At 55.0% G+C, this 23529-nt stretch overlaps 8 protein-coding genes across 8 annotated transcripts; 5 read left to right on the top strand and 3 right to left on the bottom strand.

Moving 5' to 3' along the window:
- The first annotated feature begins 830 nt into the window (after positions 1-830).
- Positions 831-2216, top strand: KVR01_007577 (uncharacterized protein). Its single transcript, XM_044787700.1, has 4 exons — positions 831-1145; positions 1205-1463; positions 1514-1598; positions 1666-2216. The coding sequence occupies exons 1-4, from the start codon at positions 884-886 to the stop codon at positions 2116-2118; spliced, it is 1059 nt and encodes a 352-aa protein (XP_044643830.1). The 5' UTR covers positions 831-883; the 3' UTR covers positions 2119-2216.
- A 590-nt stretch (positions 2217-2806) lies between these two features.
- On the bottom strand, positions 2807-4582 carry KVR01_007569 (uncharacterized protein; the record flags this gene model as incomplete). Its single annotated transcript, XM_044792886.1, has 4 exons — positions 2807-3155; positions 3223-3430; positions 3499-4152; positions 4237-4582. The coding sequence occupies 4 exons, from the start codon at positions 4580-4582 to the stop codon at positions 2807-2809; spliced, it is 1557 nt and encodes a 518-aa protein (XP_044643822.1).
- A 2287-nt stretch (positions 4583-6869) lies between these two features.
- Positions 6870-9939, bottom strand: KVR01_007573 (anaphase promoting complex subunit DOC1). Its single transcript, XM_044794701.1, has 2 exons — positions 9326-9939; positions 6870-9246 (listed from the first exon to the last, which is right to left on the bottom strand). The coding sequence occupies exons 1-2, from the start codon at positions 9616-9618 to the stop codon at positions 8694-8696; spliced, it is 846 nt and encodes a 281-aa protein (XP_044643826.1). The 5' UTR covers positions 9619-9939; the 3' UTR covers positions 6870-8693.
- A 193-nt stretch (positions 9940-10132) lies between these two features.
- Positions 10133-13280, top strand: KVR01_007361 (MRX complex nuclease subunit). Its single transcript, XM_044782081.1, has 4 exons — positions 10133-10307; positions 10449-10576; positions 10666-11767; positions 11829-13280. The coding sequence occupies exons 1-4, from the start codon at positions 10289-10291 to the stop codon at positions 12896-12898; spliced, it is 2319 nt and encodes a 772-aa protein (XP_044643614.1). The 5' UTR covers positions 10133-10288; the 3' UTR covers positions 12899-13280.
- Positions 13281-13321: 41 nt separating this feature from the next.
- On the top strand, positions 13322-14479 carry KVR01_007536 (uncharacterized protein; the record flags this gene model as incomplete). The annotated part of the gene is made up of 2 exons (XM_044787832.1): positions 13322-13866; positions 14018-14479. Exons 1-2 carry the CDS (start codon positions 13582-13584, stop codon positions 14477-14479), a joined length of 747 nt encoding a protein of 248 aa, XP_044643789.1. The 5' UTR covers positions 13322-13581.
- KVR01_007302 (uncharacterized protein) lies at positions 14283-15743 on the bottom strand. The gene is made up of 4 exons (XM_044783136.1): positions 15530-15743; positions 15423-15438; positions 15186-15365; positions 14283-15105 (listed from the first exon to the last, which is right to left on the bottom strand). The coding sequence occupies exons 1-4, from the start codon at positions 15672-15674 to the stop codon at positions 15072-15074; spliced, it is 375 nt and encodes a 124-aa protein (XP_044643555.1). The 5' UTR covers positions 15675-15743; the 3' UTR covers positions 14283-15071.
- Positions 15744-19532: 3789 nt separating this feature from the next.
- On the top strand, positions 19533-20890 carry KVR01_007191 (uncharacterized protein; the record flags this gene model as incomplete). Its single annotated transcript, XM_044794480.1, has 5 exons — positions 19533-19748; positions 19855-19928; positions 19988-20054; positions 20120-20419; positions 20495-20890. The coding sequence occupies 5 exons, from the start codon at positions 19533-19535 to the stop codon at positions 20888-20890; spliced, it is 1053 nt and encodes a 350-aa protein (XP_044643444.1).
- Positions 20891-22321: 1431 nt separating this feature from the next.
- On the top strand, positions 22322-23507 carry KVR01_007583 (uncharacterized protein; the record flags this gene model as incomplete). The annotated part of the gene is made up of 2 exons (XM_044787280.1): positions 22322-22539; positions 22632-23507. The coding sequence occupies exons 1-2, from the start codon at positions 22423-22425 to the stop codon at positions 23505-23507; spliced, it is 993 nt and encodes a 330-aa protein (XP_044643836.1). The 5' UTR covers positions 22322-22422.
- Positions 23508-23529: the final 22 nt, after the last annotated feature.

Below are 23529 nucleotides of genomic sequence, written 5' to 3'. Positions count from 1 at the left end.
TGTGGTCGCCTTTCAACAAGGTTCGGCCGAGAGACGTCAGGGGTATCTTTTTCTATCTAGATGTCACACTTTTAAGTGGAGAACAATCTATCTTACTCGATACTCCTCAAGCCCTGCTGTAACAGTGATCATGCAGGTCTTTGTTAAAGTATATGTGGATCCGTTAGCTCAAACAAACCTCAAGAGCTGGGTGGGCGGCAGGCAGCTTCGAGCTATTACTTCTCATGATCGTTTCCGACTAGCCAGAACAGACTGCGCGAGTTCTCGTGGATAGATCCAATCATTAGAGTCAGTTCTATAAGCCTACTGCTGTCCTACTTCTGACCCCAGGTGCCCAAGGCATAAACCCACCCTGTCAGTTTCATCTCTCCATAACTGGTGAAGTAGGGAGTTTTGTTTTTAATTTATATGCACTTTGAAGGAGCTCGGTCCCTTTCAATAGTATCAAATGATAAATAAAAGACTTAGCATTTAACAATATTCAATGCTGATGATGGTAGTTGAGGACTCTGCCGGGGCACGTGCCTCAGCCTCGTGCTGTACAGACAAGGCTAGGAAGCATCGCTGCCGACGGCGCTGAAGTTGACTACCTAGGTAGAAAGATGGTGAAGCGGATACACGATGGGAATAAAACGTGATTGAGTGCCTTGCGCTAAATCGTGCGCGCAATAAAGCCTCAGGATATTTGCCAGTGGGTTGAAGCCAAGATGTCTAGTTCGATTGTCGTTCAACCCAGCTGACAAATAAGCAATGGCTGACAAATGACTGAGCTGACGTGTGCTCGTATCGCCAGCCTCCAGCTAGAAAAGGACTTCGGTTAAGCTATGGACTGTCATTCTGCGGCTCAATTTCCAGGAAGAAAAATGTACCACTGCTTGACATCATGCAAAACGCTGGTCTCATAAGACGTGGCACGGGCAACGCGGTCCTCGAGCTAACGAAAGTGCCGTCACTGCCGGACGACTACGTGCTCGTGAGGACGAAAGCCGTAGCACTGAATCCGACCGACTGGACCACCCTCGATGCGCCTGGAGACGACGGGACCATTGTCGGGTGTGACTATGCCGGTGTGGTGGAAGATGTAGGGCGAGAAGCTGCCAAGCGGTTCCGCAAGGGTGACCGCATTGCTGGATTTGCACATGGAGGTATGTAACACACGGTGAGGGTGAGACATCAAGATCCATGGATTCACATACCCTTTCAGGAAACGATGCAAACCCAGAGAACGGAGCGTTCGCCCGCTACATTGCCGTGAAAAGCGACCTTCAGATGCACATCCCTGACGGTGTCTCCTTTGAAGCTGCATCCACTGTGGGTTGTGGTGTTGGATCAGCCGGATATGGACTGTATCACGTCCTGAATCTGAGGTGGCCCGGGTCGACTCCCAGCGAGAGCAAAGAGACGATCTTGATCTACGGGGGAAGCACTGCGACTGGTGCGGTTGCGATTCAGCTTGCGAAGTTGTGAGTCTACACGGAGGTTGAAAGCGCCAGTATTTCTGCTGATATTCTAGGTCCGGCTATAATGTGATCACTACATGCTCTCCGCACAACTTTGACTACGTGAAGAGCCTGGGTGCTGACAGTGTTTTTGATTATGTATGCCGAGGTCTTTCCTTTTCTCCTTCCGGTCTCAACACTTGCGATGGTACTAACAATCAGTAAGCGAGCCTCAAACGTGGGTAAAAATATTTTTGAAGCAACAGAGGGTTCAATCAACAAGGTCTACGACACTGTCAGCACACCAGACTCTGCAGCGATCTGTGCGGCGGCATTCGGACCGCATGGAGGCACATACTGCAACCTGCTTGGAATTGAATGTCCACGCTCCGACATAGAGTCCGTCTACTTTTTGGGATATGACATGTCGGGCGAGGCATACATATTCGAACGCGAATCCTACCCAGCAAGGCCGGATGCTTTGGAGTTCGGTCGGAAATGGTACAGTTTAGCTGAAGAGCTCTGGGCAGGAGGTAAGTGGCAGAACCACCGCCAGAAAGTGGGAGACAACGGGCTCTTGGGTGTGATAGACGGCATGGAAAAGATGCGGCAAGGTCTGGTCAGCGGGGAGAAACTTGTCTACCGCGTTGACGACACGGAGTGGCCGAGCGCTGCCTAGAGTACGGCGCTATTTGCATAAACATGTACTTTATGGTAGACAAGAAATAGTCCATGATTTTAAGCTTGATTGGTGGCCCGCCAGGGCTGCAAAGCAAACGGATGAATCGAGTCCCTGATTGAGGGCCGTGGCTCGATGAATTAGGCCCCCGTAACGGATCCAGTAGGTAGTGTCCCCAGAATCCAAGTTCCAAGATGTGTTTGAGACAAATGACATGCTGCATTTTTGTGTGGTCAGAAGCCCATACCTAGCATAAAAATCCATTAGACGCGAGTTATAGTCAGTTCATGAAAAGATAAGAGGTTCGCGCCCAGAAAAACCAGAGGGTGCACACCCTATGAGGCCAACTACCTAGCCAGGTACCTAGCTACCCTAGGGTAGGTAAGCAAATACAGTAAATAAGAGCGCTTCAGATGGAGAAGAGAGTTTATTATTAGAAAATGTCCCATAAGAAGTTTACCCATGTAAGGTGGTCCCCAGGCGGTATTTATAGGATCTTATACCACAGGGGGTCGTCCTATGGGAGGTTGTCGTATGAGTGTGCCCTCCGTTTTTGCTGGTGCGAGCCTCCAATCTCTTATTCAAACAACGAAACACATGTGAACAGAATGCGGCCCTCCCGAATCAACGAAAAGTGGCCAGCCAAGTCCAGCCCATCAAATCCGACTTCACAGCACAGCTGTAGTGCTCAGGAAGTATTCTTAGTAGCCATACCCCAGAAATACGCGGACCAAGACCCCAAGATCAACAGGATCAAGCAAGCAAAGCATATTTTGGAGATATTCCTGTTCCTTGCCCCGTTTTCCTCGTAGAAGGCTCTCTTCCTCTCGTTCCACAACTTGCCATTCGCAATGCGCTGCTTGCGGGTCCACTGCAGACTGCCGAGGTCGACCGACCACCGCAGCAGGACGACCAGCATGGTGGTCACAAGGACGGCCCCGGCGGCGAGGACGACATACACAATAACCACGTGATCGTAGCTGTCGTTGTCGGCGTCTTGGATGGCGCCGGTGATGATGCGGACTATCATAGACGTACTGCTGGACTATTAGCCGAGGCCCATGGATCCGAGTGGACGCGGGCGTGTTTGAAGCAAGCACTCACGCATTGTTGACGGCGAATTTGACAGCGTAGGCAGATCCGAAAGCGGAGCCGTGCCACATGGAGGTCCGGATACTGTCGATGGTGGTCGTTGGGCCAAGCTCCATAGCCACAGCATAGATGACGAAAGCAGCAGTAAGTCCTTTGGTACTATCGGTGGCCCAATTGACAAGAGCCATTGCTATAAAGATACCAATGCTGCACATCGCAACTGGATTATTGTCAGCAATTTTTAAAGCCCGGGCCAGGCCACCAGCACTAGGTAGGATGGAAACTTACGCAAGGTGATACGATTGCCCAGAATGTCGATGAAAGCACCAACACACGGCGCTAAGAAAAAGCCTGCGTACTGTGCAGATGCCGAGTACCAGCCCGCGGTGATAGAGTCGGTATGGAACTTCTTCTCCGCCAACTCGGTGGCATTCTGCGTGAAGACGGTATCCGCGCTAGTCTCGAAGAACGAGAAAGCAACAACGGCCCAGAAAATCCAAGGCAGCTCCAGGACCTTCTTAGGCTGGAACTTCTCGGACTTCTCTATGAGCTTCTCACCAGTCGCCGGATCGGTAACATTTTCAAACTTCTTGCGAGCAGTAGCATTAAACCGGTAAAACACAAAGGTAAGCACATTAGCCAATACGTTCATCAACACCGAGATCCAAAAGACCCAGGCGAAGTTGCCGGTCTTCTTGGCGATGATGTTGGCCGAGGACTTGCCGACGAAGCCGCCAATCTTCTTGATGCCGAGCTCGATGCCCAGGGTGGTCGCGAAGCCATGGTTCGGCGAGAACCAGGAGCTGAAGACCCTGAACTGGGCCACCTTGGTTGCGATCTCGCCGAGGGCGAGCATGACCCTTCCGCCGACCATGAGCTTGAAGGAGCGGGCCTGCGCAGCGGATGCGATGATAATGGAGCCGATGGAGTAGATCATGTTGCCTGCCCAGGTCGTATTCCGCCAACATTAGTTATCAACTCAGACCTTCAATGCCCAGGTGAGCCGTACAATCCCGGGTCACATACCGTATAACAATGCCCTAGCACCGCCGATCTTGTCTGTCAAGATCCCACTGAAAACAATCAGGAGCGTGACCATAAAGTCCTCGCTAGCCTCAAGCAGCGAGAACTGCATGTTGTTAATATGCAGCTCTCTCTTGAGGGTGGACTTCAAGGCCCCGGTGATGCCGGTACTCCATGCCGAGCCGAAACTGATGCACGAGATCATGACGACCGCGAGTATCTTCCAATACAGCGGCGGTGTTAATTTTGGCTCCTCGGTTGAAAGCGAGTCCGACGACACGGGAACTTCGATGACACGTTCTTCCAGTCCTTTTTCCTTCGCGACATCGACATCTTCGTTTACGGCCATGGTTGACAGGATAATGGTTCGCTGAGTAACGGCCGCTTGCAAGTACGAAAAGAATGAAAGACAGAGGCCAGGGGCGAGTAACTGTGTGTACTCAAAAGGGCAGCATCCGCATTTTAAATACCTGGTTATTAGGCATCTTGTTCAGGGGCTGTTACCGACGACCGTCACTGGACGCTCCAGCCCAGACTGTACCAGGCTAGGACTTAAAAAGAAAGTTATTTGTACACAATGCGTGTCAGTCCAAAACTTACACCTCCGCAGGCATACTGAACGTTAAATGGCGAGTCCTCCGACCGAGGCCGCCTTTGCAAAATCGGGCACCGTGACCTGGTGCGTCCAAAATGCAAATACCACAGTAGAAAAACTTGTACACAATTCGATGTCTGGGATGCTACGGAGGTTGACAGTCAGGAAAATAAATTTTTCGTCTTTTTTGACATGTAACACTCTGGCAGTCGGGGCTACGCTACGCAGGTGCCATATGCCTGATACAACCTCGGGAGTCAGTTAAGCTCGACGCGTGGAACTATGAACCGCGTGGCCTTTTGGGGTCGCCGTTCCGTTGATACAGAGTTGGATTTTATGCAAGTAATTAACCCAGGGATTTGCGGTTGCATTGGTTCATTTGAAAGGATTATATCAAGCGGTCAAAGTTAGGGATTGGATATTGTAGGTGATTCAGAGTAACCGGGCATTGACGATGAAGCACTTGAGGTTCTGAGGTACCAAGGTAGTTTCGTTCTGTTATTGTTCCTTTCTTAAAAGCTACACAGCACAGAGTGAACAATCCTGCAAACACGATGTCGAGTTGGCGTCACAGACTGGACCACCAACCTCGTTGAGCAAGCAGTAAAGGCCCTGCCCAACGCTTTCGCAGCTGATTCTCCCTTCATTTGAAGTTCACAACCCACCCTAGTGCAGATGTTAGGTGTGTGGGTTTTGAGTAGAGTGAATGAGTGCATGTAATGGGTTATCAGCGTAGAAGTATTTTATTTGTAAATACTGAGCTACTGAATATTGCTCTCCTGCCTCTTCCCCAGGTTCTATCATCTCCATGCAATGGCTGAACAAGCCTATTCGATAGTGAGTGCTGATGACGAGATACCGCATCTGGGAACGCTGCCTTTCATCATTTGCTGTCACAACCTTGGAAGCATATACCGCCCGGAGGGTTTCCTCAATGTTACACAATTGAAGCCTAGAAAGTTTTTATAATCCGAACAAATTCAAGTCCATACCGGCCTTTATAACGACCTTTCTTCCAGCATAGTATGGCCGTGCGCACGACCGGTCTAAGTTACCCTCTCGTGCACAAGCACCTGAGGCGAGCCACTGGGGCCATGCCCAGATTGTTTTCATTGATTCGGTCACCGAGCTGAAAGACCCCACGCCCTTGTCCCTACCCCAGGGTCTCATACACTGTAGACCTTCAAGTTATTTTTAACCGGGATCACAGTTTGTAACAAGAGGGAGCGCTCGGGACCGTCACCGTTGATCACCGAGCACTTTATGCCGCGCACGTTGTTTTCGCAGATTCGTCAAATCGGCATCTTCCCGCCGGCCCGCCGTTGCAAGAGCAACGTCACGGATCTGACTGTCCGGCACAACTTCGGCTGTGCAAGCAATTGAGATCAGCAAACGGTTGGGCCTGTGTGATTGGGCTGCCGTATGTACGTCAAGAGTTGTGTTTGTTGCCGTGGATGCACGTACCTAGGTAGGTAAATGTCCAAATGCACGCAATCGATCGTCTCGGTGACCACTCAACTGCAGTCTGGCGCCGGTGCCTCGAGCCCCCGGGTCGGCTGGATCATCCGACACTTGAGTAGAGAGACTACTACATAGTACCTGCTGAGGTGGCAGGGGTGCCTCTGGCCGCCTATCACACAGGTACGGACTACGTACCCGGACAGCTCTTTGTCTTATGCCATCAGCATATGCACCCTTTGTGAAACGTAGCGAGCTGTTGTCCTGGAGCGGTGCAGAAGAGCAACAACAAGCGGAGCTTTTTCTATTCTGCAAAATCTGAGAAAATGCTTGTTCGCACTATATATTAGTAAGTAATGAATCTTTAGACGTACTCTACTATGTACCTGGGTGGTGGTGATGTTATGTGGTATTGACGGAGGAGTAACTCCAGCCCGGCCCCCGCTCTGGGATACCTCCTTGTTATGCTTGTTTCCTAAGGCTTCAGCTGAACCATATTTTGAGTGTTTAAGCTGCTGTGCTGGAGCTTCTATCGAAGGCATTAATATGACATGTATGTGGACATTCTGGGGCACTCGAGGTAATTTGGGCTTGGCCGCTGGCCATGCCCTCAAACCCGAAGAAGAGGTGGCCGCAACATTGCCCAAGAATTGAATCTCCGACAGGTAACGGGTGTGTTTTCGGACCGGCACGGCATGATGTTTCGTGAACTATTAATACCACCTGCCTGGCTTTAGTTTCCAGCTCCCCTTCCACGGTCATATGAAGCCTCAAGCTTCAGAAAATCAGATCATTTCCCCACACTTAGGTTTCCCCCAAGTTGGATCCCACTCTGTACTTTTGTGAGTGTGTCAAGTCACTATTCGCCTCGAATGCCCCATGCTGAGGCAGGAAATCCCCCCTATATGCTCGGAAGCCTCGGTGCACCCAGGCTGAACAGCCTCATACTCATCGACAAGCTCCTTCCACACAGATCCTCGCAGTTCCTGGCGCCCAAGGTTTCTTCGCCGCTGACCTAGGCAGGCACCCGATACTCTCTCCTTGACCCTGCACTCAGACAAAGGCTTCCTATGGCTCTCACCAGCCGCGACGATCGCGCGCAGGATGGTGGGGCTGCCCACCTCCGCAGTCCGGGCCATCATGGCCTTGATGACGGCAGGCGACCATGACGCTCGTCGCCGCTGCCACACCCCCGTCGAGGCCGGAGTGGCAGAGGCCCGGTGGCACCATTTTGACGGCCACGCCTGTACGATTCAACAGACCGCGTCGCTGCGACCTGTCGCGCCGCGCGCTTCCCCGCCCGCTTCGCAACAGCGTTTCTGGACATGTAACTATGCGTGAGTCAAATCTCTGCGGGGCACTGCACTTGGGCAGCAGCAAAGAAAGGCCAATTATGGCCGTGTGTATAATCCCACCTCTGGTCCAAGCGGGCCTTCTCCTGGATGTTTGAACCTTGGAAAATGTTGCCGCCGCGGTTGTAATTGAATCCTGCCGGAGAGGGCTGACAAGCGCCGTGCGCTCAGCCTTTCTTCTCGGGACGGGCCACCCAGGCGACGGAAAGCGCTCGAAGACAGGATGAAGAAGCTCAGAACCATCAGCACCGCGCAGAAAGGTACAGCCCAGAGGTGTGTGCCCGTCACATCCGATGATATTAATATACAGCCCTACGTCACGCCGGCGTAGCAGACACCTGGGCAGAGCTGGTAGTGTAGAAGTTGGCGTTTACTCCGTAGATTGTGAACAACTCCGAATGTCGCTTCAACATTGGGACTGTATCGATCGTTTTTTGTCAAGTAATGCCCAAAATAAGCGGATTGTTTTCTCTTAGCGGTACACCACTTTCTGTGCAGGAAGCAGCTGCATGTGATGTATCATCGGCACAATAATATCTAACACTCCGGGCATGAGACTCATTGTCCTGTAATTTTCGCATATACATGTATACGACCTGCCGGTGCTGATCAAAACCCAGCCTACTTGTTCATTGAATGACGGTTCGAAAAGGCTTCCGGGGCGACAGCGATGCCGTTGAACACTGTTGATCTGTGTAGGCGGTATAGGTGTATATTTTATGCTTCAGCAGCGATGAAGCTTGATGCATCACTTGGCGCAGATGCGGCCTGGCTGGTGCGTAAATACGCGTGCTGGACAACACTCATCGTCCAGTTTGTGAGCCAGTGTGGTCGAACGTACGGCATCATACGACATTGAGCTGTCCGTCCCAACTACCAGTCCGGCATTTTGTGTGCTTCTTCGTGATTCCACAAGTGCGCACCTTTCGGCCCTCGAAGAACACCATGTCGCGGTGGGAACAGCGTTGGTATCCAGTCTGAAGCTCGGCGGAAATAAGGGTACGAACACGCTGAGTCCCCACCTGCTGTCCACCCTGGAAAATGACGGGGAGACATCACCGCAGGACGGGACCTTCCAAGAAATCCAGGGTGGAGGCGGTGCCGCTCGGGTCGCCGGGGTTATCCGGGGGCTTGTCCCTCTCCCTGGCGGCGATGTAATTGAGCAGGTCGCGCTCGGCGTCCTCGCCAGACTTGGTCTCGTCGACCCTAAAGACCTTCTCGACGTGGCCGGGGGCGGCAGGGACGCCGGTGGCGCCGGCGGCCCTGAGCTGGTCGTCGAAGCCGTAGGCCTTGACGGCGCGGATGTGGGTGTCCTTGCCGTTCTGGTGGTTTTCCATGACGTGCATCTGGACGACGAAGCAGCACAGGGAGTTTGAGTCGTCGCCGCCGCCGCAGCCGGTGATGCTGACGTCCTGCCAGCCGACGGGGCTGGTGAGGGTGGAGCTGGCGAACTGGATGAGGCTGTGCTCCGAGGTGCCGGCGAACCACAAGATCTTGGTCGGGGTGTAGGACTCGTCCTGGGTGTAGTCGACAAAGAAGCGCAGGGCGCGGATCTCGACCTGGCGGGTGAACTTCATGGTCATGAGGTGCGGCTGGACGCCGTCGGACCTGGCAATCTTGTGAGTAAATAAAGTCCTTTCAGACCAGGGGATTGGTCTTGGAGAGAGCGACGGAGAGAAATACGCACTGCCAGTACTGGCTGAGGTCATCATCCAGGAGCTCCTTGACGCCGTTGCCGGGCTTGAAGGTGCTGACACGGCACCTAGCGAGGTTGTTGATCTCCTTGAGGCCCAGCGCTATGGGGTCAAAGGGCATTCCAATGCCGTCCTCGTCGTCCTCTTCTTCATCCAGGTCGTCCAGCTCATCCTGACCGGCGTCGTGGTCGTAGTCGCCTAGGTCGTGGGCATCCTGGTCCATGTCGTCGTCGAGATCGACGTCGGGGTCGGCCTCGAAGGAGGCCTGGTCACCAAAGTCGTCCATGTGTTGTTCGGTCGAGGGCAGATGCGGGCGAGTGAAATGCAGGCAGGCTCAGGGTTGAAGTTGTTGGTTCTTTACGGCAGTGGTTGTTTTGCTGGTGCTCAGAAATCAACAAGACAACATTCAAGGACGACTTGAAGGACGACGACTCCAGCGTCGGAGCGTCGCGAGCATCCCCCTCGTGCTGTCGTGAGTGAGCCCTGACGCAACCACGATCACTCGATGATGTCCAGCATGGCCAATCGATTCTGAGTCTTGTCTGTTTTGTAAAGTCCACGCTAGGTCGACGGTACCAGGTACCTAGCGTAGGTAGATACCTAGTTCTACACTACGGAGTGCCAATGCCCAGGTTGGGAGAGACCTTAGAGCCAGTAACCATAGCAGTGTGGCCCCGTAGTGGCCCCCCCTCCCCAACCCTTGGCTCTTGCTGGGAAGGCCCAGGGTAGGCTAGGCTGTGAGCTGCAGCCCCACCAGGCCATGTGAGTTCGTGTCGGGCCCAAGCTCCACTGACGCGACTGCCTGGACCCCTCCCCACCCACAACGCGTTTACCACCCACCGCGCACTCCCACTTTAACCGAGCAAAGCAAACGATGCCACTCGTGCGACCATCTCCCTCATCCGACTCTTGATCTAGCCAGCCCATCGTCAAGAGCACATGTTTTGACCGGCACGATGCCTGCCGACGCCCCAGGTTGGTTCTTCTGTTCCTGTCTCTCCTCGCCGTCGCCCTCGACTTGGCCTTTGGCTCACGATCCTGGGCGAGGGTCAAAGCATCAGTCATGGGCTATGCGTCCTAGACTTTATTTCCTAGCTAATATCTCTCCCCACGCAGCCCAGGACACGATCCGTATCCTCGTGGCATCGGACAACCATGTCGGCTACGAGGAGCGAGACCCCATCCGCAAGGATGACAGCTGGAAGACCTTTGACGAGATCATGAACCTGGCCAGGACCGAGGATGTAAGTAAGCTCCTGCCCGTGTGCTCTGTCCCTGCCTGGAGCTACCATGCCTGGAGCTACGCTGACTGGCTGACTGCCTGCCTGCCCAGGTCGACATGGTCCTCCTCGGCGGTGATCTCTTCCACGACAACAAGCCCTCCCGCAAGTCCATGTACCAGGTCATGCGCTCCCTCCGCAAGAACTGCCTCGGCATGAAGCCCTGCGAGCTCGAGTTCCTCTCCGACGCCCACGAGGTCTTTGAGGGCGCCTTCTCCCACGTCAACTACGAGGACCCCGACATGAACATCTCCATCCCCGTCTTCTCCATCCACGGCAACCACGACGACCCCAGCGGCGACGGCCACTTCTGCTCCCTCGACCTGCTGCAGGTCGCCGGCCTCGTCAACTACTTTGGGAGGGTCCCCGAGGTCGACAACATCCAGGTCAAGCCCGTGCTGCTGCAGAAGGGGAGGACCAAGCTCGCCCTCTACGGCCTCAGCAACGTCAGGGACGAGCGCCTGTTCCGCACCTTTCGCGACCACCACGTCTCCTTCTTCCGCCCCACCCAGCAGGCCTCCGACTTCTTCAACCTCCTGACCGTCCACCAGAACCACACCCCACACACCGCCACCAGCTACCTGCCCGAGAATGTCCTGCCCGACTGGATGAACCTCGTCATCTGGGGCCACGAGCACGAGTGTAAAATCACGCCTTCCAAGAACCCCGAGACCGGCTTCGACGTCATCCAGCCCGGCTCGTCCGTTGCCACCTCCCTGATCCCCGCCGAGGCCGTCCAGAAGCAGGTCGCCATCGTCAGCATCACCGGCAAGACGGCCGTCACCACCCCGATCCCCCTCAAGACCGTCCGCCCGTTCGTCCAGAGCCAGATCGTGCTGCAGAAGGAGAAAGACTTCCAGAAGCTGCAGACCGTCAAGAACAACCGCGAGAAGATCACCAAGCTGCTCATCGCCAGGGTCGACGAGATGATCGCCAAGGCGAACCGCGAGTGGCTGGCGCTGCAGGACGAGCCCGAGGACGAGATCCCGGACGAGGACCGGCCGCTGCCCCTCATCCGCCTCAAGGTCGAGTACACGGCGGCGGAGGGCTGCAACTTTGACGTCGAGAACCCGCAACGCTTCTCCAACCGGTTCGTGGGCAGGGTGGCCAACGTCAACGATGTCGTCTCGTTTTACCGCAAGAAAACCACGGCGAGTGAGTCACTGAAGCTTTTCCGCCGCGAGAGGGTGTGGACCTGGCTAAAGGAGAGAAACAGAACGCGCGACCGACGACCCGTCGCTGCCTGAGCGGATCATGGAGGCCATTGGCAACGACGACGTGGTCAAGCCCGACGTGCTGGTCGAGGAGTTCCTGACACAGAGCTCGCTCAAGGTGCTGCCCAAGAACAAGTTCATCGACACGATCGTGAGCTTTGTGGAAAAGGGCGGCGGCCACAACATGGATGAGTTCGTGGACGACTCCCTGAGGCAATCGGTGCGGAAGATCGTGGAGCTCAGCATCTCGGACCCAGATGCGCCCATGGAGACGCTGCTCCAGACGTACAGGGAGGATGAGGAGCATCTGTTCGAGAAGACCGGCAGGCGCCCAGGTGGTAGACGGATGAAGCCCAGGCCAGAGGACTACGACTCTGACCTTGGAGCTCACTGGGGCGATGACGAGTCTCACTGGTACGGCGCAGGGGACGCGGCCCCGGCCAGGAAGACGACAGGCCGCCGGAACCGACGCAGTGTTAGCGACGAGGACGTCGAGATGGACGACGTGTTTGTGTCCCAGGAGGATCGGGAGGAGTCGGTGGTGTCCCAACCCCCTAAGCCAGCCACCAAGCGTGGGGCGGCAGCAAAGAAAGCGCCCGCCAAGAAGGCGCCGGCCACGAAAAAGACTCCCGCAACGCGTGGGCGGCCCAAGAAGACTACAGGGTTTGTTGTGGACAGCGACGAAGACGAGGAGGAGGAGGAGGAGGCCGCAGGAGGGACAGATGCCATGTCAGAGGACGCGTTCATGGACGACGACGAAGAGGCGGACCCTCCGGCGCCGGCGCCCAAGCGGGCCACGCGCACCACCAAGGCGGTTGCCACCCGGGCGGCACCGTCACGGGCGACAAAAGCTGCGCCGAAACCGAAACCGAAAGCGGCACCGGCACCGGCACCGGCGGCCAAGACACGGCAGTCGACGCTGAACTTCTCGCAGTCGCAGCGTCCGGCCACGCGTGTGGCGCAGACCCAGAGGGCTCTCGAAGTTAGTGACGACGAGATCGATGATGACGATGACGACGACGACGACGCCTTCGAGCCGGTGACAACTACGACGAGGAGCAGGCGGCGCTAACTTGGTGGCCGCGTCGAGGAGCATGTAGAGGAGAATGGACACCTGGGGATACTTGTTTCGCCCAGGGTAGTGGAAGGGACGAGGCAAGGAAGATGAGGAGATGGCGAGACTCGCATCACACGTGAACCCGAAACAGGACAGCATGTCTGTGGGGCGAGATGATTGATTATTGGTGAATAAATAGCATGGCGATTTTGGCTGGGATTTTGCTTTGGGAATACTGGCTGGTGTCTACGAGTAGCACTGGTAGCTATGAAAAGAATGGAAAGAAAGTGATGAGATTTGGGTGCCGACAAGCCATATGCCAGTAGTTCACTCGCCTGCCGTTTCACTATCGGAAATACGTGATCCTACCGTCGAATTGAACATGCAGAATACAGTAATTGTGAACGGCGCTGTTTCTAGCAAGCATTTCGGTGGTTGAGGAGAAAGGGGGGGGGTCGCCACGAGGGAGGATTATGTCAGCAACCCGCGGGCGTGGATGCAGCCAGCCTCCCTCGCACCGACGCAGCCTTGCGCTATCACAAGCAATCCATCAACCCATCCACCCACATCCGTGACGCCAACCTCGACCTCGTCCATCGCAGCGGCGCAACTCTCCCATTTCCCTCCCATCTCCATATCCATAACTCGACAACCACCAACCACCGCGCAAACTGACCAACCAACAAGAATCAACGACCATGTCGCCGCCGCAGCAACCAGCAGCAGCACCACCACAACCACCTTCGCAGGACCCCGCCGCCGAGCAGGGAGGAGGAGGAGGCAACAACGCGAGCGCGGCGCAACCTTCTACTACTGCCGCTGCTGCTGCCGCCCCCGCCGCAACTGCTGGTGGTGCCCAACAACAGCAAGGCGGCGAGGACGAGACAGGCGGGTATGCGCCGCTGGTGGACCCGCGGCTGCCCACGCGCAAGGACACGTCGCTGAAGGAGTTCCTGGCCCGGATCGACGAGTACGCGCCGATTGTACGTGAGCCCTGGGTTGTTTGTTTGTGTGTGTGTGTGTGTGTGTGTGTGTTTGTGTTTGTGCTCGGCTGCCCCCTCCCTGGGTCGTCCACACAAAACACGCACACGCGCCTCCCTCCACCCATCCCTCAAACTAACAGCCACAAACCAGATCCCCGACGGCGTAACAAACTACTACATGACCAAGGCAGGCCTCCCGCCCCCGCCCCAGACCGACCCGCGCCTCGCAAAGCTCCTCGCCCTCGCGACCCAGAAGTTCGTCGCCGACATCGCCGCCGACGCATACCAGTACTCGCGGATCCGCGCCTCCAACAGCGCCGCCGCCAACAACCCCATGGGCAACCTGGGCGCCGCGGCGGGCTACCCCATCCCGGGCCAGCAGGGCGGCGGGGCCGGCGGCGGCGGCGGCGGCGGCGGCGGCGGCAAGGGCGGGCAGGGCGGCGCGTCTGCCGCTGGTGCCGCGGGGCAGGCGCTGCTGGGGATCCAGAGGCCCGGCTTCGGCGGCGGCGGGCAGGGCGGGAGCCAGAACCGGACCGTGCTCACCATGGAGGATCTGGGGATGGCGGTTGGGGAGTATGGGGTCAACGTCAAGAGGAGCGAGTTCTACCGGTGAGCTGTGTGGGGGGGCTGTTGATGACTGTGAGGGAGGGAGGTCTGGTCTGGAGACTTACTTGGACTGGATGGATGTTGGGCCCGGCATGAGGGCTTCCTCTATCGCACCTATGCAGGCTGCCTGCCTGTCTACTGCACATACCGATTGGGCGCGCGGCAACGGTATCATTTTCGAAAGGCGTTTCACGGACGGGGTGGATCACGGCGTTTGGGGGGCGGACAAGTCTGCACTTCTTTTTATGCACAGGGATTTGGGTGACGAGCCACCATAACTAAGGAGGGATATCCAGATTGAGAGTTGCGGCAAGTCAGCCGTAATAGCAGTAGTAGGAGCCTACTTTATAACAATGGCGAGCAGACTGCGGCTCGGTGCAGTAGCAAAGCTCATCTAGCAGCTCTAACGAAATGTCCTTGGACTGCCATGCCAGTGTTGTCCCGTCCACCTCGGCTCACTGGTCCCATCTACTGCCGTGCCGGCCCAGGGTGGTCGCATGACCATACGCCTCGTCCAGTCCTCCACATCAGGCCAGTGTTCTCCCTCCGGATGCGCCCGAGATAGTCTTGCCCTGTCCTCGTCACAATACGCCCTTCCTTTATCGCTTGTCATAGATGAACGGCTTCCGTGTCCTAACACAAACACCAGGTCAGCATTAAACCAACACGCTCATGTTTCCTTCCTCCCCACGGGACAACAACGATAAACGTACTGCGAAAATTCCCCCAGCTTGTGCCCCACCATGTCCTCGGTGATGGTCACGGGGTTATACACCTTGCCGTTGTACACCTCAAAGTTCATGCCCACGAAGCTGGGCAGGATGGTGGCCGACCGGGCCTGCGTGCGGATCGGGGCCATGAACTTGCCGGGCACGGGCTTGACGAGGGGGAGGCTGGCTTCCTATGTGAGTGGTGATTGATTCTTGAGGTGGTGTTGTGGACGGACGTACGGTACAATGTGTGGCCCTGCGAGACGAGACGAGACAAGAGTTAGCGAGAGGACCTGCACTGCGCGCCAGGCAGGGGTGGTGGGAGCAATCCTCCTCCCAGGACTTACCCTTCCAGATCGACCGCTTCAGTAATGCCCTCGTGGGCTGCATCTTGGCTGTGCTGCGTGCTGGCTTTCCTGAAGACGGGCAGGATGCTTCCGAGGGAACTCGACTCGAACTGGCTGCACCCGACTCCCGACAACTTTTTGGCATCAACTTACCCCAGAACGGGAGCACGGACCACTCGCAGCAGGGGGTCTTGACGCATCGGTTCAGCGCCTGCCCCAGTGGGTACTTACCTAGCACTTAGGTAGTGCACGCAGCCCGGTCTGCACCAATATTCTACCGCCATCTTACTGTTCATCTCATATGGATGTGCCCATCATTGTGAGCCCCAACATTAGAATTCAATTCAGGGTGATTACCGGAAATACCTTCCATACAAACAGTCCTTTTTTGGTGCGATATTCGGCTTTGACGCCCAAGTCTCTGCACCTATGGCTCAAGGGCCTCTACTGGCATGCCCAGGCGTCTTTCACAAATAGTACGAGGCCTGCTTGAAATGGTTCATCTCTATTATAATACATCTGCGATGTACGTGCCAGTTTGTCCTCGGTAGCTTATACGGCCTTGACAGTCCCGCACCTCTTATTCTTGCGCTCTATATCGACTAGCCACCTCATTTCAAAGACCAGAAACAATCTAGTACACCGCACGTGCGTGATATCACGCGACAAACAGGCGCACTGCAGTTCGTGGCAAGTCTTGAAAGATGGCTGAGCTTCTATGGGCGTTCAGTGGGGATGGTGACTTGCGTCTCTCCAGCATAGCACCAACCTGTCAGTGGCTCAAAATATACGGGAAGTCTTCGAATGACCGCCGCAAGGACTTCGGTTTCAATGGCTCCCTCGTCTCTCTTATCATATTGATAGTGCCACCGAGCACCTCAAACTCTGCAAATTGGCTGCCTGACTCCCCAGATTCACGGTCCTGAACCCTCTATCAGACACGACGTTGGGCGTATGTTCCACCGAGCTTCTGAGCAGGAATGAGCATGTGCTCCATTTCATATCTGGCAGGTATCCCTGGTGCCATAAAAGTGTAAAATCATGTTATGATATCTTGTAGTTAGGTGATGCTTGGCCGTCTCGTAATACTAGGCTTTTTTATGCTTGGCATAGTCCACGGGGGCGCTTCCATTAAGATCATTGACCTGTCCAAAAAGGTCAGAAATATCATACTTGTTCGGCCAGAAACAGAAATCACTCAGAGACTGCGCGAAGAAAATTATTACCTTGACATTATATTCCGCTTTTGCGACCAGCTGTTGGTTGAAAACCCCACGGGGCGGACTAGTTATCCTTACAAGTGTGCGCCTATTATTGCCGAGGTCACTGAGAATAGAAATTGGAGTGGTATGGCGGCAACGTCGAATGGACTCATCTAACAGTTTTTGGATGGCCTCCCCCGAATTAATTCTTCCCGGTGGCAAAGGATGCTCTAATACGTTGTCAAACATCATGCTCGCATGCGTCCTCATTATCGCACGCCAAGGTGGCCTCTCCATTATACCGAGCCCCAACAACATGATTGCGGCAGCCATACTATCTAATTGTGGCTGACCTGGTCGCAGGTATTCAGTAGTCCCGTCTGGTTTGATTTGACATATCTTGACACCGTTGGTATAGTTTTCTCGTAATTCAGGCGCGCTGATATACTCTGTGTCCTTGGGGATCGTGATCTGCATGCTCGCGTGGTTCTGCCTACCTACCGGGATATTACCGGACTGTGCTCACACTAGTAGGGGCAGAACTGCCAGGTCACAACTATGAGGAACCCGCAAAGTTTAAAGCTGTACAATTTGATGCATTGTCAGTGCTACGGTTCTCAGGCTGTTGCCCAATCGCAAGACCATGAGGTTCTGAGGACGATATCTGGAGGTCCTTTGCCCGAGTTTTTTGTTGTGTTCCGCCGCAACAGTCCGCGTTGCCGTCTTCCTGAATTCAATATTGAATATACCAGAATCACTTAGGGTCAATGTAAAATTAATAAGGTAGATTCAGCGCGCCGGAAGGAGCACGTCAGATGGCTGGGCTCACCTTGTAGTTGTGGCACTCCTGGAGGCATTTTGTTGTGGTTGTGGGCGTTGAGAGTCGTTCATCAAGCTGACCTCTAGATGGGTTCTCTTTCACTTCATTATGAAATTTTGGGAACAAGCGTTGGGTTCCTCTTTTAACGATTCTTGTTTCTGCAACCATTTCGTGCTTGCAACATGTCCGTCGCTATGGCGAATGTGCAACTGTCGAATTGTGTCGAGTGTCTGATCGCAGTGCTGTATATCATAACTTTGTAAACCACCGTATAGTTCCTGATTATCTGAAAACAAAGTTGGACCGAGACGTCTTTTCTCCTCGTTTGGATTTACCATTTGCAAAATCAAAAGCCACGTCAGGCCTGGGTTCACATTGCAACGGCTGATCATGATGTGAAGCAGCCGGACGGGTCACAACTCAACGCAGGTGAGGTTTGGAACAATTCACAATGCGAGAAAGAGCTGATCCATTTTATTTTCCCATAGCTCATAGTGAGACCTGACCCAATCCCGAGTCAAGAAAGCAGGAGCTGGCCAGACTTACCCTGTTAGCAAGATTTCTGGGACCGCCACAATTGAAACCCAGCCTTAGTAGGTGGCACAAGCACATATGCACCTGATGCCTCAGCTGTACCCTACGACATGGGGATATTTGATGCAATAGAACCCTATGAAACGCAGGGCTTGTTCCACACGGTCAAATGCGCCACATTCTACTTTCAGCTTAATTACACCACCACTTTTAACAGCTCTGCAAATTTGGCTGATCTGCTAAGTGATTATGTTGTTATAAAAGTATCGAGTAAGTTATATCGCTAGCCTTCTCAGGCAGACTTCAAATTTATTAGCTCAAAAGTTGCTACTCAAAACATCCAAATATCATCTTTGCAGAGACAAAAGTCTAAAGGGAGATCCAGAACTCGTACCCAGGACTCCAGTGAAATGGATCAGGAATCTCGTAATCAATACTGGGTGAGGCCAGAACAGAAGCGGCAATAGTATGTCTCTGAACAATGTGACGAGTTCATCGGGGCATGTCGGGTCCACTCCAGATGTCATTTTGTTTCTTCTCCTTCCGACATCCTGCTCCTAGCTGGTTTCTCTCAATTCCTTCATACTAGGTTTCGGGTTTCTAAGTGGATTGGTTTGATAGATTTTAAATATGTTTCTGAATTCTCTAGAGATGAGTCTTATGATTTGGTGTTGAGTTTCAAAGTTGTTCGGGCCTCGTTGCTTGGCTCTTCACGTACTTTTAGGCCGCTAGTCAGTAACAACAACCAACAAGACGTCGGGATCAGGGGGATGTGGAGTTCCCTGCCTCTCTTGGCCGCATGTGGCTCGGCGGCAGTAACGCCTAGCTTGACCTGAAGGTGGGTCAACATTGCCCGCAGCAATCCATTACCCCTTTCTTGCTCCCTGCCAGCTGCGTGCGTGACCGACCACAAGCCATTGTTATTCGACCGCAGTCGTTTCTCCGTCTGGTGATTCGCCGCGTCATCCGGTTTTTTACTCAAGCTGCCCATGTGCAACGTTCCAACGGGAAGTTCCTTGTCCTTATGATCGACAGATAAACCCGCCGGCGCGCCGGCCATGCGACAATAAGCATGACCTACACGTGTAGACCCCAGATTGTCAAGCCTCGGGACCAGTACCGAAACTGATTAGCGCCGGCTTTTCACGATGCTTCCACCACGGTGACCACCACCTCAACAAGCATTGCGGGGACGCGCCAATTTGCGGCTCGCCCAGACTGAAATTGCGGGACACTACCGTACTGGTAGATGCGACCTGGGGGGAGGCTTGTTCACACGTTTGACAGACGTCAACATCCCTCCACCGCGGAGTCATGGCCTCCGTAGCATCACTGCCGTCATGGCCCACTGAATGAATATAAATGGATATGTTACCCATCTGTATGCTGAAATGTCCACGTCTTGCCTCCAAGAGCCAGCAAGTAATCCATCCTGACTTGAGACAAGATGAGATTTGCTAGTGTCGTCCTCGGGGCGGTCGCCGTCACATCGGCGGTCGCTGCACCAGCCACCGGCACGAGCAGCAATGCCAATGCTATACAGAAGCGCAAGAGCAAGTTCTTGTTCACGGGCGTCAACGAGTCCGGGGCCGAGTTCGGCGAGGGCAACTACCCGGGCACACTCGGCACTGACTACACCTGGCCGGTCCATTCCACTATTGATGTAAGAAAAGGCAGCATTGCCAGTGGTCTCTGGTGGCGGTGGGGACACAGGGACCTCGGGAAGACTCATTAGTTACCAATGCTGATGCTGACTATGAGTCTTATAGACTTTGACCGCAAAGGGATTCAACACTTTCCGGATACCAATGTCCATGTATGCTATCCACGACTTCAGGACAACGTCTTTGCTTTGTTATCCATGACGTTTGCTGGCCACTGGCACTGACAATGATATTGCAGGGAACGGATCATCCCAAACACCTTGACAGGTAGCATCGACGAAGCATACTACAACGGATTAAATGATGTCAGTGACCTCACAAAACTTACAACACAGTGAACCAGATCCTGAGCTAAAATTTGAACCCCCAGATCGTCAGCTACATCACAAGCAAAGGCGCATACGCCGTCATCTCCTCGCAGAACTTTGGGCGCTACTACGGCAATGTGATCACCGACACGGCCGGTTTCCAGGCCTACTGGAAGACCCTTGCCGCCCGGTTCGCAAGCAACAGCAAGGTCATTTTCGACACCAACAACGAGTACCACGACATGGACAACACCCTCGTTGCAAACCTCAACCAGGCTGCTATCAATGGCATCCGCGCCGCTGGTGCTACCAGCCAATACATCTTCGTGGAGGGTAACTCCTACACGGGTGCTTGGGTTTGGGTATGACTTCTCCTCGCGCCTAACGTCACTCACTCCTAAAAAAGAACAACCTTGAGACTCTAACATAAACACCAGGTCTCCTCCGGCTCAGGGGCTGCCATGGCATCCCTGACCGACCCCTCCAACAAGATCATATACGAGATGCACCAGTACCTCGACTCGGACGGCTCGGGCACGACCCCGAACTGCGTGTCGACCACCATCGGGGCCGAGCGCCTCCAGGCCGCCACCCAGTGGCTCAAGCAGAACGGCAAGAAGGGCATACTCGGCGAGACGGCCGGCGGCGCCAACAGCCAGTGCATCACGGCCCTGACGGGCATGCTGCAGTACATGGAGGACAACAGCGACGTGTGGCAGGGCTGGCTGTGGTGGGGAGGCGGCCCGTGGTGGGGGGACTACATGTTCTCGATGGAGCCGCCGAGCGGGACTGCGTACACGTCAGTCCTCCCGAGCATCTCGCAGTTCATCTGAGACCTTGTAGCAGGAAAGACGGCCAGCTGCTGCTCAGCTAGAAAGCCCAGGGCGAGAAGTGTCGGCAGGCACTGTTGTTATACCAACCAGCTGACCGCTCAGATGAGACGAGAGGCTGTATTAAAATGATAGAATTTCTCCAGACACATTTGGCTGCATTTGAATATTGAACGCTTTCCTGGGATGCTACTAGTAGATGATGGCGGCTCATCTGCACTACTCGTGTTATTCCCGGAATATTAAGGCTCCTATCTGCCATGCGCGAACTTAACTGGTTTCGCTTCTATCCCGCATACGTCCAGAGACACACATAGCGCCTTCATACGGTGGTAAACGCCCAAGACTGTGTTCTTACAAAATCACTATGTCTACAACTATAGTTAGAACACGATAGGTGTATGTGGCCTCAGTCTTGCCACGCACAGACAAGGCCAAGGGGCACCGTCTTGACGGCGGCGTTGCGCACACTTGACACAATGAGGCCAGGGCTGAACGTTCCGGAGCCCACGAAACCACCCACGTCCTGGTGTTCACTTCTTGGCTACGAAAATAACTCTTCCTTATCGCACGCACCGTTTATTCACTGCAATTGCGCGGCGGGCTGACGATCCTGTTTCGGCGGTTCTGCCCACCCACAAAACAACTCTCACAGGCTGACTCGTCGGGGGTAGCATTTATCGAGGGGGATCGCCGCGGGAGAACAACATTGAAGATCTGCGGACAGGGGCAACCTTGACTGACGTGATTCCGCTACCAACAGACCTCCCAAAACTGATCTGTCAAATTGCTGCAGGTCTATGTAGAGCCCACGTCTACCTGGGTACCCGGCCGCCCGACTGAACATTTGACGGATTAAAATATAGGCCGGAGCAGTGTCCTGCATCTGGCGTGTGCCGGGAATACGCCATTTCCTTTTGATATCCGCCCGGGCGGATCGAAACGAAATATCCTGGGAGATGTTTCTTAAGATTGCAAGGGGGATCTCGGGCGAGTCAAATCCATCACTCAGGTGGCAGAGCCGCTTAGATTAAAGTGCACGGCGGGGTGTTTCGGAGGGCCCACCGGCCGCGGGCTCACCGTCCGGGAAGCGGGTAGGGCTATCATTGAGTGAGAAGACTACACGCACCGTCACTCACTAACTAGTAGTAGCCTGGCACACGGGAGGATCCCGTGGCAAGCTGACAGCCGCATGTGTAGTCTAATGAGATGCTACCAAGCTGGACTGACTGCAATTTGCGTTGCGCCTCAACGGCGGGCCGAGAGAGGCGGAAACAGCCAGCCATTCATGCACCGGGACAGTTGCCGAAGTGAGCCCGCCCTGAAGTCTGCCCAGGGCCACCGAGGGCCCCAATTTATACCCACACGTGCCGGTGAATCTCATTTCACGGACGGACAAGTGACTTCTTGGCACTCACTTAATATCTGGGGCAGATCTCTCTCCCCCAAGACACGGTCGGATGGCTTCTCATCCATTCTTCTCACCGACCTTGTCACTCGTTTAATATACCCCCCCTACCAAAAAAAAAGTCAGGATGGGTAACGCCCCCAGCACGCCGTCTGCGCCAGCGCCGGTCCCGGCTCACTCGAGGCTCACCCCTCCGGTTGGCGCCATCACCGTGTGCCAGACGGGAGAATGTGACTGGCCCACCGTGAGTTGCCCCGAGTTTATTGCCCTTCACTCACTCACTACTCTGTGATATCCACCTGTAGACATCTGGACCCAGCTAACAAACCCTCGCAGATCGCGTCGGCTGTGAACAGCATCTCCAACACGTCCACAGACCCGACCACCATCTTCATCTACAACGGCACCTACGAGGAGCAGGTCTACCTGCCCCCCAAGGCCGGCAAGGTGACCCTGATGGGCCAGACGGCCGACACGACCGGCTACCAGGAGAACACGGTGCGCCTGCAGCTCAACGCCTCGCTGGCCACCAAGCCGGGCAACGAGTGGACGGCGCCCCTGGTCAACGAGTCGCCCAACACGGCCGTGTACAACATCGAGCTGCGCAACCTGTGGGGCCAGGGGATGCAGGCCGGCGCGCTGTCGGCCTACAACACGAGCCAGGGCTACTACGGCGTGAGCTTCTACGGCTCCCAGGACACCCTGCTGGCCGAGGTCGGCAACCAGATCTACGCCAACTGCTACATCGAGGGCATGACCGACTTCATCTACGGCGAGCACGCCCGCGCCTGGATCGTCAACTCCACCGTCGCCGCCAACGGCTACGGCTGGATCACCGCCAGCGGCCGCGTCGACGACAACGACCCCAGCTGGTACGTCATCACCGACAGCAAGGTCGTCGTCGCCGAGGGCGCCGACGTCGAGGAGGGCAGCGTCTTCCTCGGCCGCCCCTGGAGGAACCACGCCCGCGTCACCTTCCAGCGCAGCGAGATCGGCTCCTTTGTCAACTCGACCGGCTGGGCCCTGTGGACCCCCGAGCAGCCCCAGACCGACCACGTCACCTTTGAGGAGTTCGAGAACTCCGGGCCCGGCGCCGACACCTCCGAGAGGGTCCCCTACGCCACCGTGAGGAACTCCCCCGTGCCCATCGAGTTCATCCTGGGCGCCGACTACAGGGACTGGGTCGACGAGCTGTACCTGCCCTCTGTCTAAGGCCTGGTGATGCAGGGTCGGC

Source organism: Diaporthe batatas, assembly GCF_019321695.1.
Source record: "Diaporthe batatas strain CRI 302-4 chromosome Unknown Contig00008, whole genome shotgun sequence".
Lineage (NCBI taxonomy): Eukaryota > Fungi > Ascomycota > Sordariomycetes > Diaporthales > Diaporthaceae > Diaporthe > Diaporthe batatas.
The sequence above is the reverse complement of the archived record's forward strand: the minus strand, read 5'-3'. Positions and strand labels throughout refer to the sequence as shown.